The following is a 17,092-nucleotide window of genomic DNA, read 5'->3' as shown; positions in this document are numbered from 1 at the left end:
TTCAAGACTGCACGGCCCTCCTTCTCCTGGCCCCTGACACCACTCAGTCTTTTTCTTTGTATTTTCCTGTCTACTCATGGACTGTGGAATTAAGAAGACTCGAACTTCAATCGCGGCTTAGTCCGTGCAGGTATGACCTTGGGCAAGTTAGTTAACTTAAGCTTCTTACGTCTGTCTCTGTTTTCTCAGCTACAAAATGGGCAGGATCCAAGTGAAACTGGATTTTCTTGTTCCCGCTTTCAAAACCATCATAGTGTGACATTAACCCGCATTTTTTACACATGCAGAAGTGTGTTGTTATGACTTACATAATTGGGGTCTTGCTATCTGCATTGTTCGCAACTTACACCCTCATTTAACAATATTGACATTCTTGGAGATCTTTTCTTGATAGATTTCTTTTTTTTTTTTTTTTTTTTTTTTTTTTTGACAGGCAGAGTGGACAGTGAGAGAGAGAGACAGAGAGAGAAAGGTCTTCCTTTTGCCGCTGGTTCACCCTCCAATGGCCGCCGCTGCAGCCGGCGCACCGCGCTGATCCTGGCAGGAGCCAGGAGCCAGGTGCTTTTCCTGGTCTCCCATGGGGTGCAGGGCCCAAGCACCTGGGCCATCCTCCACTGCACTCCCTGGCCATAGCAGAGAGCTGGCCTGGAAGAGGGGCAACCGGGACAGAATCCGGCGCCCCAACCGGGACTAGAACCCGGTTTGCCGGCGCCGCAAGGTGGAGGATTAGCCTATTGAGCCACGGCGCCGGCTCTCTTGATAGATTTCTTTTAAACTACTTCATTGGGGCCGGTGCTGTGGGTGCAGGATTGAGTCCCGGCTGCTCCACTTCCACTCCAGCTCTCTGCTGTGGCCTGGGAAAGCAGTAGAAGATGGCCCAAGTCCTTGGTCCCCTGCACCCACATGGGAGACCTGGAATCCTGGCTTCGGATTGGTGCGATTCTGGCCGTTGTGGCCATCTGGGGAGTGAACCAGCAGACGGAAGACCTCTCTCTCTCTCTCTCTCTCTCTCTGCCTCTGTCTCTCTGTAACTCTGCCTTTCAAATAAATAAGTGAATCTTAAAAAAAAAAACTACTCTGTTTTAAAAAATGATGGCTAGTAATTATGCAGCTGCTACTGAGTGCCAAGGGACTGTGTTAAGCACATGCAATATACCACCTCAGTTACTGCTAAAGATAGCCACACAAGGCACACGCTGACGCTCTCATATACTATCTCAGTTACTCCTGATGATAGCCACACAAGGTGCACACTGGCATTCTCATTTCACAGGTGAGCGAACCAGTGGGCGTAGAAGTTGCCCAAAGTTGCAGAGCAAGTGCTAGAGCTTACACTGGAACCCAAACAGTCTACTCCACAGCTTAACCATTGCATACATCATGGGCATGCTCTCACAAAATGGACACTTTGCTGACGGTTTTCATGAGAAGAGGTATCGCATCACACAAAAATACTAAAAGACTAAAAATTATTTAAAAAAAAAAGATTTATCTACTTGAAAGGCAGAGCAACAGCGGGAGGGATAGATCTTCCATCCACTGATTCACTCCCCCACGTGCCTGCAACAGCCAGGGCTAAGCCAGACTAAAGCCAGGAGCCTGGAACTCCATGTGGGTCCCCATGTCGGTGGCAGGGCCCAAGCACATGGGCCATCATCTGCTGCCTTCCCAGGTGCATTAGCAGGGAGCTGAATCCCAAGTACGGAGCAGCCAGGACTCAAACCAAGCACTCTGATATGGCATGTCGCATCCCAAACAGCAGTTTAACCTGCTGCACCACAATGCCAACCCCTAAAAATTCTTCATACTCAGCCCTGTGTCCCCAAAGTTCAGAATTCCATTACAGTTACTAACTTCTTCTCTTTCTCCTCTCTGCTCAAACACTGCCAGTCCATGACTCTCTTTCCTCTTTCATATCCTGCATCCTAAATAATTTCTTCTAGGTGTAACTCTAGGAATGTCCTTATTAGCAAACCAATACCTTCTTGTTGACTTCTGTTTTCATCCCCCTCCTGCACCCTGCTGATAAAACACAGCCATTTTCCCTGGGATCCTCTCTAATTTTCTTTTCAGATTCATTTATTTATTTGAAAGGCAGGAGGTGGGGAAGAGATAAAGAGAGAGAGAGAGAATATTCTCCATCTGCTGGTTCACTCTTCAAGGGCCTGCAATACCCAAAGCCAGGCCAGACTGAAGCCAAGAGCCAGAAACTCCATCCTGGTCTCCCACATCAGTGGCAGGGGCCCAAGCACTTGGGCCATCCTCCGCTGCTTTCCAGGTGCATTATAAGGAAGCTGGACCAGAAGCAGAGCAGCCAGGACACAAACCAGCACTCTGGTATGGGATGCCAGCATCATAAGCGGCAGTTTAATGGCTGCAGGAGAACACAGCCCCCTCCCACCCTCTCATGTGACAGTCACTCAACAGTCTTGTATTGGGCAACATTTACATGCAGCCACTATTCCAGATAGTGGAGATACAACAAGTAAGCCAATGAAACAGGAGTCCCTGTCTTCAGGAAGTTCAGAACATGTTGGTGGAGGGAGAAAGACAATAGATGGGGAAAGTGAATAAAACAGACATGGTGCTAAATGGTAATAAACAGTGAAGGGACAAGCAAAGCAGGGAAGTGGTACTGAGAGTGTGGGGTAGGATTGTGATCCTGGGGAGGCCACCCGAGGAGGATTCTCTGGGGGTGGGGAGGATCTCTGAGACTGAGCTGGACAAGGCGGGCTCCAGGGTCAACGCTTGTTGGGAAGGAGAAGAAGTATGAGTGTGTGAAGGAAGTATTGGGCTTGGGTACCACTACAGCAGAGTTCCAGCACCCCCCGCCCCACTCGGGGCACTCTAAAGATGGGATGGCCCTATGGAATTATCCCAAGTTGGAGCAATGACCAGGGACTGAACACTGGTTGCCCAGAAAAGGAGGAGTGACTGTAGGCCAGGAGACCGTCTTCCCCTGGGGAGAATTCCATTAGGCTGAGCTGACCACCTCCCCAGCAGCAAGGGTAGAAGTCAGCAAATCCTGCAAGGGGGTCTGACCAGAGAGAAAGGACTCCAGGCGGCTATCTGGAAGAAGAGCAAGGGCAACGGCCCTGAGGGAATGCAGGAAGCCGAAAAACTAGTGTAGCTGCAGCCCAGGAAACCCAAGGGACAGCAGGAGGAAATGAAGTCAGACCAGATCACTCCACTTGGCAGTTCTTTGAGAAACTAGGTTGTGAGCTTGGGGCTTTGGCCAAGAAGCAACATGACTTAAGTTTTATATTTAAATACTGACAGGACTCCGAGCTGCTGGGTTCAGAGTAGGCTCGGCAAGAAAGGAGTTTTTAAAGGCAGAAGTAGGAACCCGGGGTGACTCTGCACTGTGGGGCTGAATCCTTGCTGAGGGCCACAATCCTGCCCACTCAGGCTTCCTGAGTGAGGCGCTGGCGCGGCCATGCGGCGTCTGGACCGAGCGGCCGGTGGGCTGGCGCTGGACTCCAGGGCTCGGAGCCTGCCCCGTGTAGGGTGAGAGACGGGGAGGCGTCGACGGGTTCAGCTGTCAGAGCTCTTCCGTTTGCTGGGCTTGGCAAGGATGCTGTGCGGACTCGGCCACCAGTTAGTTCTGAACAGGAAAGCCTGAACTGATTGGAAAACAATGACGATGTTAGCCCGTCTCTGGTTTGTCTTCCTCCTGTTGACAGTTTACTTCCCGTTAATTACTTGTGTTGTCCTCTTCCCGCGACTTCTTGTTACACGTGTGTGCCGTCGTGCCCAGAACCCAGCAGCTTCTTGGGTCCGGGTTACTGTAACATTCTGCCTTCCCTCCGCCCTCGCCCTGCAACCGCCGCCTCGCAACCAGCGCGGCCCCATTAACATGGAAATCACGTCATGTCCCCGCCATGTCCACTCCCAAAGCGGCCGACGGCCACACACAGCGTCCCTCGTCCTCGGCTTCTAACCATGAAGAGTTTCGTCTGCCAAGGGAAAGCTCTCACGGGCTCTACAGACAAGGCCCTGCGGAGCCTCCAGGGCGGGGGGCTTTCCGTCACGAAAACCCGCACCCCTCGAGCCCTCGCGCGGGGCCCTCAAGCCCCTCGCCGGCCGCCCGCCGGGGACTGCATTTCCCAGGATGCCGCGGGGCGGCGCCGGCCGGAAGGCTGTGCGCCCTGCGCGGGGCATGATGGGGGAGCTGGAGATTTCCATCATGGCGGCTTCCATTTCGGGCTACACCTTCAGCGCTGTGTGTTTCCACAGCGCCAACAGCAACGCGGACCACGTAGGTGCCGGGCCCCCTGCCGCGGCCGCTGGGGGCCTTCAGCCTCCGCCTCGGGCCGGCGCCCGCGGCCAACCAGGGGCCGCTCGCGGCTCGCCCCTCGGGCTCCGGGGCGGGCCGGAGGGGCTGGTGACCCGGGCGGCTGCCGCCCCCCGATCAGCTCCTGCCGCCGACTGGGGCTCCTCCACCCCCGGGCCGGGCCCCCTCGCTCGGTGCCCACCCTCAGCCCGGCCGTCCCGGGGACAGCCGTCTCCGGTCCCCCAAGTCTGTCCCGGCCGGCCGGCCGCTGTGTCAGGAGTCGCTTGGTGGACTCCGGGCGCCTGCCCCTCCCCGAGAGTCTGGCTTCTGCATCTTTGAGGGGCGCCGGGGGTCGGGAAAGAGGGGAGACACCCAGCTCCGCCCGCCGGCCTCACAGGTCTCGGGGGGTGCTGTCCGGACTCGTGCTCGTTGTGCGCTTTCACACACAGAGAGGCGTAAACAGGAGCGCCAGGGGCAGGGTCTGCGTCTCCTTCCAGTTGCGCGTTTAGTTCGTTGCGAATGTTCGGCAACTACAGGACGTTCTCGGCGAAACCGGGTTCGAGTCAGGCCCGCGTCTGAGCGATCAGAGAGGCGTGGGCTTTGGCGCCCCGAGGGGGAGCAGAGCCTGTCCGTGTCCGAGTCTTTATTTTATGGGTTGTCTTTCAGTGTCGCTGGCCTCCACTTGGCAGTTCTTTGAGAAACTAGGTAATTTCGCTTGATCAGGAGGTCTTCAGCTCGCCCGCCAAACTGGGGGGATTGTTTGAAGTGACCCGAATAGTGGACGATTAAAATCCGTGAAGTACGTGTGTGGGGCTCTTTCCGTGGTTGTCATTACAAAGCAAAATGGTCACACCGCTGGAGGAGCTGGGCTTGGTTTGCTGTCAGCATTCTTAGCCTCCATTAATAAAAACTGACCTCGCAGAGAGATGGTTCCAGCTGCAAACTGAGTGGAAATAAGCTAGCGTGCCTTTCATCTGTCAGCGTTGGTAGTAGACGTTGGTGATGGGCGTACGCAGAGCCTGGGTTTTCCCAGAGCGACGCTGGACACTGGCCTTTGCTACCGCTCTTGGCCAGCTGTTCAATGCAGGGCGGTCCGCGTGCTGGCGGTTTGTGATACTCGTACTGCCCCTGGACTGTAACATGAGTTCAGTGATGCTGTTGAAAAATGGATAGTTTCATTTGTTTTTAAAAATTTATTTATGTATTTGAAAGAGTTCACAGAGAGAGGGAGAGACTGAGATCTTCCATCCTCTGGTTCACTCCCCAAATGGCCATGTCCAGGCCTCCCACGTGGGTGCAGGGGCCCAAGCACTTGGGCCGTTTTCCGCTGCTTTTCCAGGTGCATTAGCAGGGGGCTGGATCGGAAGTGGGGCAACCAGGATACAAACCGGCACTCGTGTGGGATGCTGGTGGCAGCTTAATCCACTGAGCTACAGCACTGGCTCTGAAAAGTGGATAGCTTTTCTATGACTAGCGAAATGATTGTTACTTAGATCGGATTATCATTTTACGAACTACCCCCTTAATATCTACCCTGTTCCCAGCATGGTGCTGGAGTTGATGTAAATTTTTACCAGTGCCAGTGTTTTGCAACTGTGTTTTATCGGACCCTCCTGCTTATATTACCCTTGCTGCATTTACAGATAAAGAGTACTTGAAAATAGTTTTAAAGTTGAAGAAGCAAGAATTTACTTTTGTAGTGCATGCTTCTTATGTCCAGGCAAGAAATTAATTTTTAGATCATTAATTATTCTTTAGAGCTGAAATTAACAAATTTTTTCTATAAAGAGCTGGGCTAGCATGCGTTTTTAAGTTTTGTGAGCCAGGTGGGTCTCCAGAGCAACTACCCAACCCTGCTGTTGCAGCGAGGACGTAGCCCCAGGTAATACATCCTTGAGGGTGACTGTGTTCCGATAAAGCTGTGTTTAGACATTGAGAGTTGAGTTTCCTGTAATTCACACATTTCGTGAAATACACCTGCTTTTTAAAATAAAAATAAATATTATTTCAAGCGGTATCCATGCCCTAAATATTTCTTGAATTAAGAATTAACAATATAAGTATTATATTAACAATATAAATAACAGGTCACCTCACTGTAGTTAGTAGAACAACTATTTTTGTAGCTGCTTAGTCTTTCTCTCCTTTTATTTATTTGAAAGACAGAGTTACAGAGAGAGGTAGAGACAGAGAGAGGTCTTCCATTTGCTCGTTCACGCCCTAGACGGCCACAACAGCCACAACTGAGCAGACCTGAAGCCAGGAGCCAGGATCTTCTTCCAGGTCTCCCATGTGGGTGGCAGGGGCCCAAGCACTTGGGTCATCTTCTACTGCTTTCCCAGGCCATTAGCAGGGAGCTGGGTTGGAAGAGGAGCAGCTGGGACTAGAACTCGGTGCCCGTATGGGATGCTGGTGCTTCAGGCCAGGCCATTAACCCTGCTGCACCAGCGTGCTGGCCCCACTGCTTAGTCTTACAATAACCTTACCATATACAGAAGCTTGATGTTGTGTAGAAAACCCAGTCTTAGTTGACAGGCGCTGGACTGCACCTAGCCCCCACACCATAGTGCGTCTACTCCTGTTCCAAGTAGCAGTGGCTCAGATCCTCCAGACCACCTGATGATTAAACAGTCATTTTGCACTTGGCTTTAAAATGTCTTGATGTTGCTGTTGATTTATATCATTGTCTCTCAGACTGAGTGGTGTCGTAGGGTGTTGCCAGATGAGATACAGGGCATCCAGTTCAATTTGAACTTGAGAGAGCTAGCAAATGATTTTTTAGTTGTTAAGTATATTCCTAAAACTTACATAAAAATTACTTTGTTGTTTATCTGAAATGCAGGTTGAACTGGTGTTCTGTTGCCTTTTGTGCTGAATCTGACAGTCCTAGACTGTGCAATATCGGGAGTCTCTAGCTGTGTTCTCAAGGTCTGATGCTCCGTGGGAACACTAAATTGTTTTGTTCTTAGTGTAGTTTAAAAGTTTTTTTTTTTTTCCTGCTTGTTACAAGACAGACCTTTTCTAATGAGGACTCGTCATGCAAAGGCTTTCACAGGGTAAGACAAGCTTGTTTAGTCAGTGTTTTTCAAGCTGGTAGTCTTGGACGCTCTTTTGGGACGCAGTTTTTGTTTGTTTGTTTAGGGAATCTGTATCTTGCTGCTTTGGGAAATGACCTACACTTGATGATTTGGGATTTTAGGCCCTCTTTCCAGATCAAATGCAGAGCTAGATTGTGAAGTGGCCTTCTCTCTCCCTTCAGCCTTGCAGAATTTGGAAACTTTTTCATGTTTTAATTATTCTCATTTTATTTGAAAAGCAGAGACGGAGTCAGAGAGAGCCTCCCTCTGCTGGTTCACTCCCCACATATCTGCAACAGCCGCAGGAGGGGGAGGCCGTAGCCAGGAGCCCAGAATTCAGTCCACCCAACGTGGGTGGCAGGAGCTCAAGCACATGCTGCCTCCCAGGGCACGCATCAGCAGGAAGCTTGATCGGAAGCAAAAGAAGCCAGGACGCAGACGAGGCGCGCTGACAGGGGACGCAGACGTGCTAAGCAGGGATTCCGCTGATGCACCGATGCTCACTCCTGGAGACGTTTTTATGTTTTTAAGCGATTTCATGTATTTGAAAGGCAGAGTTAGAGAGAGAGAGAGGTCCTTCATCTGCTGGTTCACTCTCCAAATGGCCACAACGGCCAGCACTGGGTCAGGCTGAAATCAGGAACCAGGAGTACCTTCCAGGTCTCCCATGTAGGTATCGGGGCCCAAAGACTTGGGCCATTCTGTGCTGCTTTCCAAGGTGCATTAGCAGGGAGCTGGATCAGAAGTGGAGCAGCCAGAACTTGAACTGGCGCCCATATGGGATGCTGGTGCTGCTGGCAACAGCTTAACTCGCTACACCACAATGCTGGCCTCTTTGGAAAGTTTTTCTAAACTAGGAAGCTTTTTTAGCTGATTTGACAAATCAGCCCAAAATAGAAGGGTGTGTAGTCCAAACGCATTGTTTCAACAAATTGTTCAACTGGTATTTCTTTTTTTCTTTTTTTTTTTTTTAGCCAGTATTTATTGACTGCTGCTACAGTGTGTGTTCGGCACGGAGCTTGAGGGCTGAGCGCATCCAGCAGTGAGGAAGCACAGAATCTCTGCCATCACGAAGCTTACATGTTAGCAGGGTGTAGGCACTTACTTTTCTATATAAATCTGTAATGCAGTAGCTAGGGAGAGGCTTAAGAGGAAAAATGATGCAGAGGACACAGTGCCTGGGGCCAGAGTGCCTAGCAGGTGCTGTTTGCATTATGTTGGTCCGGCAAGGCATCTGTGGCAAGGTGCTATTTGAATAGAGACCTCAGGAAGGGAACCTGGCCTTCTGTGTTAACTCCTTTACCCCTTCATCATTAGCAATGTTTTATAAACAGTGGGACACATTCTATGTCAAGAAAGCAGCCTTGGGACATTTCTGCTTCCTGAGCACTTGACATTGCCTATGAGACGTAGTAGGACTGAGGTGATGAATTCTAAAGGCAGGAAAGATGGGTCAGCGCTGTGGCGCAGTAGGGACAGCTGCCTCCTCAGTGCCCGCATCCCATGTGGGTGCTTCTTGGAGTCTCAGCTGCTCCACTTCTGATCCAGCTCCCTGCTAATGTGCCTGGGAAAGCAGCGGAAGACAGCCCAAGTGCTTGGACCCCTGCACCCACATGGGCGACCCAGAGGAAGCCCCTGGCTTTCTGGCTTTGGACTGGCCCAGCTCTAGCCATTGTGGGGGTCAACATATTATTTTATCTTACTACAGAATCCTTTATTCAAACACTGTAGTTAACAGGTTGCTTTAGTCTACTTGTGTGTTTATAGAATAGTAGTTTACACTGATAAGCTTATTTGGAGTACTGTTAAAATTATTGTAAATAATAACAATAATCAATATTCCCAACGTCTCCTAATTTCAGTAAAAATTACCTTTATTTTTAGTCTACAACTATTTTCCTTTCAGGAAGGATTTTTGCTGGGAGAGGTAAGACAAGAAGAAACCTTCAGCATCAGTGACTCACAGATCAGCAACACAGAGTTTCTGCAGATAATTGGTAAGTTGTTACCTTAGAGGTGTCCTTTTAATATATGTACTTACTATTTGTTTTGTTCCATGCTTCTTAGCTGATTTTAAAGGATTACAAGTGCATAGATAGAATGATCTGCACCAACGAATGATAAGAGATTTGTTTTTAAAGTCAGTGTGAACTTACAGTGCCCAGCTGGGAGGGTGGCTGTTCCGTGAAGCCCCTCGCCCACCAGCTGGGAGGGTGGCTGTTCCTAAAGTCCCCTCGCCCACCAGCTGTGAGGATGGCTGTTCTGTGAAGCCCCTCGCCCACCAGCTGGGAGGGTGGCTGTTCCTAAAGTCCCCTCGCCCACCAGCTGGGAGGGTGGCTGTTCTGTGAAGCCCCTCGCCCACCAGCTGGGAGGGTGGCTGTTCCTGAAGCCCCCTCACCCGCCAGCTGGTCTGCCCTCTGCTATCGCTGTCACTGAGTCACCACTTGATAGTCTCCTCAAAACCACAGTGAACCTCAGATTTGCAGATTTTGCTCTCCCCATTGCCAGTGTCACCTCAAATTCACAGGAGCGGGTGCCCAGGGCTGGTCCTTCCTAGAGGATTCTGGCGAAGATGTTCACGCTTGTTTGCATGAGATACTTGCTGAATCCGCCTGGCCTCTGAGGAATAATCCAGTCACTTCCGGGGAGCTTCCTGAGGAAGACTGGGGAGCTTGTAGACGCTGCCACGTTTAATCAGTCTCCCTTTGATCAGTGCGGGTAGCAGGCCTTCCAGGCGCACTTTGGCAGATCACAGAACAGAGCATCCCGATGCTCAGGACGGTACAAAGCGTGTTCCGTTTATTATGCAGCGAACACGGAAGAACATCCGTGTGTGAGGCACATGCGCTAGGTTGAGGGAGGTGTGCCCAGATACATTTCTGTCCTCCAGAGCCCTGGAGGGGATAGGATACAACAGATACACAGAAATATCAGACAGTGCCGTGAGCACCTGATACAACCTATACACAGAAATATCAGACAGTGCCGTGAGCACCTGATACAACCGATACACAGAAATATCAGACAGTGCCAGATGAGCACCTGATACAACAGATATACAGAAATATCAGACAGTGCCAGATGAGCACCTGATACAACAGATACACAGAAATATCAGACAGTGCCAGATGAGCACCTGTGGAAAGGAACAGAAAATCCTGTAAGTGCCCAAGTGGAGAGAAATGACTCGTGGGAAATCAGTGAAGATGTCAGGTGGGAGGGGGCTTAGTGCGTCAGGAGGCACAAGGCACGGAGTGCCCGAGCCCTGCGGGGAGTGTGTTTCTGTGCCACCAGGATACAGAATGGGAGGTGAGTTGCTTGCAATTTGAAATCCTACTGGCTGTTACGTCATGTTGGGACCAACGCATCAATTATTCAAGCATGTGCTGGTTACCTCCCACTCCGAGGACTGGGTGCAAGAGTGAAGATTCAGGTAGACCTAGGACCGGGGAGACTAAACTGTTTCCTAAAAGGGCAAAACCTTCAAACCACAATGTTGACAGACCAGGTAAAGACTGATACGTGTACAGTGTGCAGTTCATCTTTTATTGAGAAGCTTTGTTTTTATGTTGCTGAACTCTAAAATTCTCACAGAATTCTGTTTCATGGGACATTTGTGCCGTTATTTAGTATTTGCTCCTGAGTTTTCAAAATTACTCTGGCAGATAAAAGTTAAGTTGCCAGATACAGTTAAGTAACAGCAAACCATGAAAGAAGGAGCTCTGTTACCTGGCATTATAAAAACAGCATTACTGATTAATATTCTGGCTGCTTATTTTTAAAGAAATAGGGTGATAATTAAAATGCTGCATAGCATATGTGTCATTTCTTTTGATTCATAAACCTGGTTCTGTCAGTGAGGATCAGCTTCCAAGCTTTTGTAGGTTTGGGGAGGTGCTAGTTGATAGTGTGGTTAATCCGGAGCCATGACAGCCATTGTTGGCTGTACAGTGTTTCATATTAGCTCTACACAGCTCATTGGTGGAATGATTGTGGGTCTCATGGACCACGTGTTTGGTAGTGTCATTTTAAATGTGTTACCATTGGGACATGTTTCTTTTTAAAAAATAGATAGTGAAAAATGTAAACCTGGGACTCTGAAAAACTTGAGTCAAAAGGTCAAATGTTAGATCAAGTCCACGAGGAGTGTTCCCTGCCAGAATGTGGTAGGGAATTTGACCTCCAGAATAAGATGTTTTAATAAAATGGCCAAATTTATTATTTGCTGACAATGTCTGAATTCATGCACAAGCACCTTTATCTTACTCTTATACTATGAAGAACTTTTATATAGAATATATATTTTGAAAACAAAATGTTGGCATCTTGTGTTTTTTTTTGTTTTGTTTTTTTTGTTTTTTTTTTGTTTTTTGTTTTTTTTTGACAGGCAGAGTGGACAGTGAGAGAGAGAGAGACAGAGAGAAAGGTCTTCCTTTGCCGTTGGTTCACCCTCCAGTGGCCGCTGCGGCTGGCGCGCTGCGGCCGGCGCACCGCACTGATCCGATGGCAGGAGCCAGGTGCTTCTCCTGGTCTCCCATGGGGTGCAGGGCCCAAGCACTTGGGCCATCCTCCATTGCCTTCCAGGGTCACAGTAGAGAGCTGGACTGGAAGAGGAGCAACCGGGACAGAATCCGGCGCCCCGACCAGGACTAGAACCTGGTGTGCCGGCACCGCTAGGTGGAGGATTAGCCACGGTGCCAGCCTATTTAAGATTTAAGTATTATCATCAGTATCTTTTAATGTTTTGGATGTTTAATCCAGGTGCTAACTCATTTTTTTTTAAAAAGATTTTATTTATTTACTTGGGAGGTAGAATTACAGACAATGAGAGGGAGAGACAGAGAGAAAGGCCTTCCTTCCGTTGGTTCACTCCCCAAATGGCTGCAACAGCCAGAGCTACGCCAGTCTGAAGCCAGGAGCCAGGAGCTTCTTCTGGGTTTCCCACACAGGTGCAGGGGACCAGAGACTTGGGCCATCTTCTACTGCTTTCCCAGGCCGCAGCAGAGAGCTGGATTGGAAGAGGAGCAGCCAGGACTCCAACTGGCGCCCATATGGGATGCTGCACTGCAGGCGGAGGATTAACCTACTGCGCCACGGTGCTGGCCCTGTACTAATTCATTTTAAGCAGAGCTGTCCACCTTGGTTTCTTGGAGTGGGAGGGAGGAGGCAGCCACAGATTGGGGAGGAAATGCAGGAAGAGTTGTTGGAAAGAGTGGAAGGGCCCCAGCAGGACAGCAAGTGTTCAGCCCACCTGTTAGGAAGAGAAACAGGAACAGCCACACCACAGGATGGGAAGCTTTGAAGAAACGTGTTCTGAGAGGCCGTGTGCTGGAAGTCGGTCTGGATGAGCTGTGGGGCATGGATTCTCTGGACTTCCCAGGCAAGGCTGCCTGCCTGCAGAGACCCACCTGTCAGTTAACAAGCGTCCCAACGCCGTCCTCCTCTGCAGCTTCTCAGTTTCCAGACCATCACCCTATACTCTCCATGGTGATTTTTTGCTTAGTATTGCAAAAAATCTGAGAAAATTCTAACTTCCTTCAGAAAATAAAGAAGGCAAATTTGGATATTGTCAATAGTGTGTTTTTAAAGGTAACTAATGTTGGGGCCAGCACTGTGGGGTAGCGGGTAATGCCAGCAACTGCAGTTCCAGTATCCCATATGGACACTGATTTGAGTCCCAGCTGCTCCACTTACGATCCCGCTCTCTGCTGTGGCCCGGGAAGGCAGTGGAAGATGGCCCAAGTCCCTGGGCCCTTGCACCTGCATTGGAGACCCAGAAGAAGCTCCTGGCTCCTGGCTTCAGATTGTACCAATTCTGGCCTTTGTGGCCATTTGGGAGTTAACCAGCAGACGGGAGACCTCTCTCTCTTTTTCTCTCTCTCTCTTTGTCTGTAACTCTGCTTCTCAAATAAATAAATCTTTAAAAAAAAAATTCTTTCCTGGCCGGCGCTGCGGCTCACTAGGCTAATCCTCTGCCTGCAGCGCCAGCACCCCAGGTTCTAGTCCCGGTCGGGGCGCCAGATTCTGTCCCGGTTGCCCCTCTTCCAGGCCAGCTCTCTGCTGTGGCCCGGGAGTGCAGTGGAGGATGGCCCAAGTGCTTGGGCCCTGCACCTGCATGGGACACTGGGAGAAAGCGCCTGGCTCCTGGCTTCAGATTGGCACAGCGCGCCAGCCATAGTGGCCATTTGGGGAGTGAACCAATGGAAGGAAGACCTTTCTCTCTGTCTGTCTCTCTCTCAATGTCTATAACTCTCTCTCTGTCTCTCTCTTACTGTCTATAATTCTCTCTCTGTCTCTCTCACTGTCTAATTCTGCCTGGCCAGAAAAAAAAAAAAAATTCTTTCCTTTAAAACAGAAGATGAGTTTTTTTCTCCCCTGAACTCCTGCTACTGTTTTAGTTACAAATGTTCCACATCTTAATTATTAAGAGTATCTCTGAAATAACTGTGATGGAAAACTATAACTTTTTTAATTTTAATTTTATTTATTTGAAAGGCACAGTTACAGAGAGAGGGAGAGAAAGAGAGAGACAGGTCTTCCATAGCTGGTTCACTTCTCAAAAGGCCACAACATCTGGTGCAGGGCCAGAATGGAGCCAGGAACCAGGAGCTTCATCTGGGTCTCCCACATGGGTGCAGGGGCCCGAGCACTGGGCCCATCTTCAACTGCTTTCCCAGGTGAATTAGCAGGGATCTGGGGTATAAATGGAGCAGCCAGGACTTGAATGGGCACCCATATGGGATGCTGGCTCTGCAGGCTCAGGCTTAACATACTGTACCACAGTGCCAGACTCCAGACTGTGACATTTTCAACAGCAGGTGATAGGTGACTCTGGGAGAATGTGATTAGTAGAATTGAATGATCGGCCGGCGCTGTGGCTCACTAGGCTTATCCCCCACTTGCAGTGCCGGCACACCGGGTTCTAGTCCCAGTTGGGGCGCCGGATTCTGTCCCGGTTGCCCCTCTTCCAGGCCAGCTTTCTGCTGTGGCCCAGGACGGCAGTAGGGGATAGCCCAAGTGCTTGGGCCCTGCACCCCATGGGAGACCAGGAGAAGCACCTGGCTCCTGCCTTCAGATCAGCGCGATGCGCCAGCTGCAGCACGCCAGCCGCACTGTCCACTCTGCCTGTAAAAAAAAAAAAAAAAAAAGAATTGAATGATCCGTCTCATGGTCTGATAAACACCCAGGCTGTAAGCCCTGCGGGTGAGCATGAAGAAATGATCACTGTGCTAATCACACCACTTTTCAGAACCCGTTAGGATTCGCCTTATCAGTGTTCCCTCAGTGCTGAGCACCTTTGACAGGGTTAGTAGACTTCTGGAGTTCCTGTCCTTTCTACATACCTGGCTCGTACTGGGATAAGTTGTTAGTTGGTTACTGAGGGCAGGGTGGCTCAGGCCGTCTGTCCCATGCTGTCCCCATAGCTTCTCTCCAGCTCGATTCAGTGCTTCCAGTCCGTGGTTTCCCCCGCTATGCTTTATATAAGCAGGTGGGGTTGAACAAGGCACACGATAGCTGCATGCTGCTGAATAAAAGCTTCCGGATGGCACGCTTCCTACATGGACAACCGGAAACAACTTCGATCTGCGGTCTGCGTTGTTCTGAGGGGGGTCCCAGGGAGTAAGCATTGGAATGCCACCGCCTTCACGGGGGTACATGCAGCGCCTGCTTCAAGGAAAACCGTTGTCTTGTTGTCTGAGATTTTAGATTACAGAAGTCATGAGCTATTTTGTAGTTGCCTGTCTCTTAACATGATTAACTAAGATTCATCTCCTCTTTCTAACTGCAGAAATCCACAACCATCAGCCTTGTTCAAAACTTTTTAGGTAAGCCACATCCTTCTTTGTAGCTTTTAGTCCTTATTAAAAGATGGATTGATTGAAGGCTAATATATTTAGGCCTGTAGCTGATTATGGCTACAAAAGCACAAATGCTCTTCCATCGGTGGGCACCTAAACTCATGCATTTGTTGAGCTCTCAGTGTGTGTGTGGCACTGTGGTAGGTGGTGTGGATTGTGGCCTGGATGACTTAGAGTGTAAGCGTCCCCCGTCCTCCCTGTGAAGAGCTGCTCAACCATAGAGAAGAAAGTTAAATGAGGATTGCCTGTAAATAAAACACTCCAAGGAAGAGTAAAAGGGTTCCATGTTCAACTTGCTCTTTGTGTTTATTTAAATTAATATATACCAGCTCCATATTATGACCAATCAAGGGACAGAAACAGAGAGAAGTGGGAGGAAAAACATTGAGAAGGGAGAAAGCACATGACTGAGAAACATTCTGGAAGACAAAAGGATGAGGGAGACAAAGTCCAGCATCAGAGTTACTCACTGGACTTCGCTCAAACCACCGCCCAGCCCTTTGCCTTCTTTCTCAGCCCCAGACCTTCCACCTGCTGGCTGGTCTGATTTCAACTCTGGTAAGAGTCCCTGAAGCCCTACTTCTCCCCCTTCCCAGTCACAAGGGAAGTGCCTTCCAGCCTGTGCTGCCACATGGGAACAAGCCAGTGTTCTTGCTCATCACTGCCTTCCCTTCCTCACACCTGCGAAGCCTGTGGCTCTTCCTGCTGTATTTTCCTTGCAACTTTCACTCTGACCACTCTCTCATTGTCACCTGGCCCGAACATCCACCTCCCCTGCACCCGGGAATCCCTGGGGACTCAGGTATTCGCCCCCTACGCATACACCCCTGCCTATTGGTTGTTTCAGAGGCTCACCATCCTTCATGGTGGTTGCCTGCAAATGAAGCCCTGAAGGAGCTGAGAACTGGTCTGTTGTAGGTTCACATATAACTGAAAAGGAACCAGGGGAGTCAGACAGACTGCTGGCAGTTCACTTGGAAAGAGTCTCAGAGCGCATGAAGCGATTCAGGCCCTGCTGCACACGTTGCCTGTGTTTGGTCTGTGAAAGAGCCCAGCTGGGCCCTGATCGTCTGAAGCTTTGTTGGACACGCCCTGCCTCACTTTTTGGAGGGATTTCTTAGGACACAGTCAGAAGCACAGAACCAGACGAGAATGAACTGGCCTTAAGTAACAGACTTGTAGTTCTTAGAACAGAACGAAGCCTTAGAAATGAGCTGTCTGCTCCAGACTTCTTGTTCTGCTAAAGAAGGCAATGGAGACCAGATAGGTAAAGTGACTTGCCTGAGGACATACCGTGAGAAGCGGAACTGGGGCTGGAGCTGGAATCTTCTGATTACCAGTTTGGTATATTTTTGTTATACCTTGAACTCCTCCTGCTTTACAAGGCCTGGGCTTATGGTAGTGGGAGAAGGCCAAGGGAATGGCACGATTGGTGGAAAGACCAGCGTGTTCTTACACCTGGAAAGCCAACCCCGGATCTTGAGCACATTGGTTTTTTTGGAGGTGAGCCCATTAGGTTTGAAGTTAGTCAGATTTGGCTTCAAATCCCAGCCCTTCTGTCTACTGGCTGTTTGGTTTGGGCCGAGTCACTTAACCCCAGTATCTTTATGTACAAAACTGAGAATGAAACTTGATGAATTGTTGGGCTAAACTAATACTTCCAGCTTTGCAGCAAGAATGACATGAAACAACATGGGAAATGCAGCTGGGTGTCTTATTAATCATTCAGCAAGTGTTTATTTCCCTTCATTTCTCAGAAAATGAATTGCTACAGTATCTTTTTTCATATGCAATTGACACTTAGAACCAAGGAAAGGATGTCACAGCCGTTTGCAGCACCTCCCTCCTGGGAAAGTGATATCTTCTGAATGTAGCAATGGCTT

General features: G+C 49.6%; 1 protein-coding gene across 1 annotated transcript in view; it reads left to right on the top strand.

Annotated features, from left to right (window-relative positions):
• Positions 1-2,009: 2,009 nt before the first annotated feature.
• The window catches only part of ABRAXAS2 (abraxas 2, BRISC complex subunit), a 35,973-nt gene continuing 20,890 nt past the window's right edge, over positions 2,010-17,092 (top strand). Inside the window, exons 1-3 of the mRNA XM_002722143.5 lie at positions 2,010-4,258; positions 9,257-9,347; positions 15,140-15,176. Of these exons, the coding sequence (XP_002722189.4) occupies positions 4,112-4,258; positions 9,257-9,347; positions 15,140-15,176 (275 nt within the window). The 5' untranslated portion in view covers positions 2,010-4,111. The remainder of the gene's footprint in view (positions 4,259-9,256; positions 9,348-15,139; positions 15,177-17,092) is intronic.

This window comes from Oryctolagus cuniculus, chromosome 15 (genome assembly GCF_964237555.1).
Source record: "Oryctolagus cuniculus chromosome 15, mOryCun1.1, whole genome shotgun sequence".
Lineage (NCBI taxonomy): Eukaryota > Metazoa > Chordata > Mammalia > Lagomorpha > Leporidae > Oryctolagus > Oryctolagus cuniculus.
Note: the sequence above shows the minus strand (reverse complement) of the source record. Positions and strands in the feature narration are given on the sequence as shown.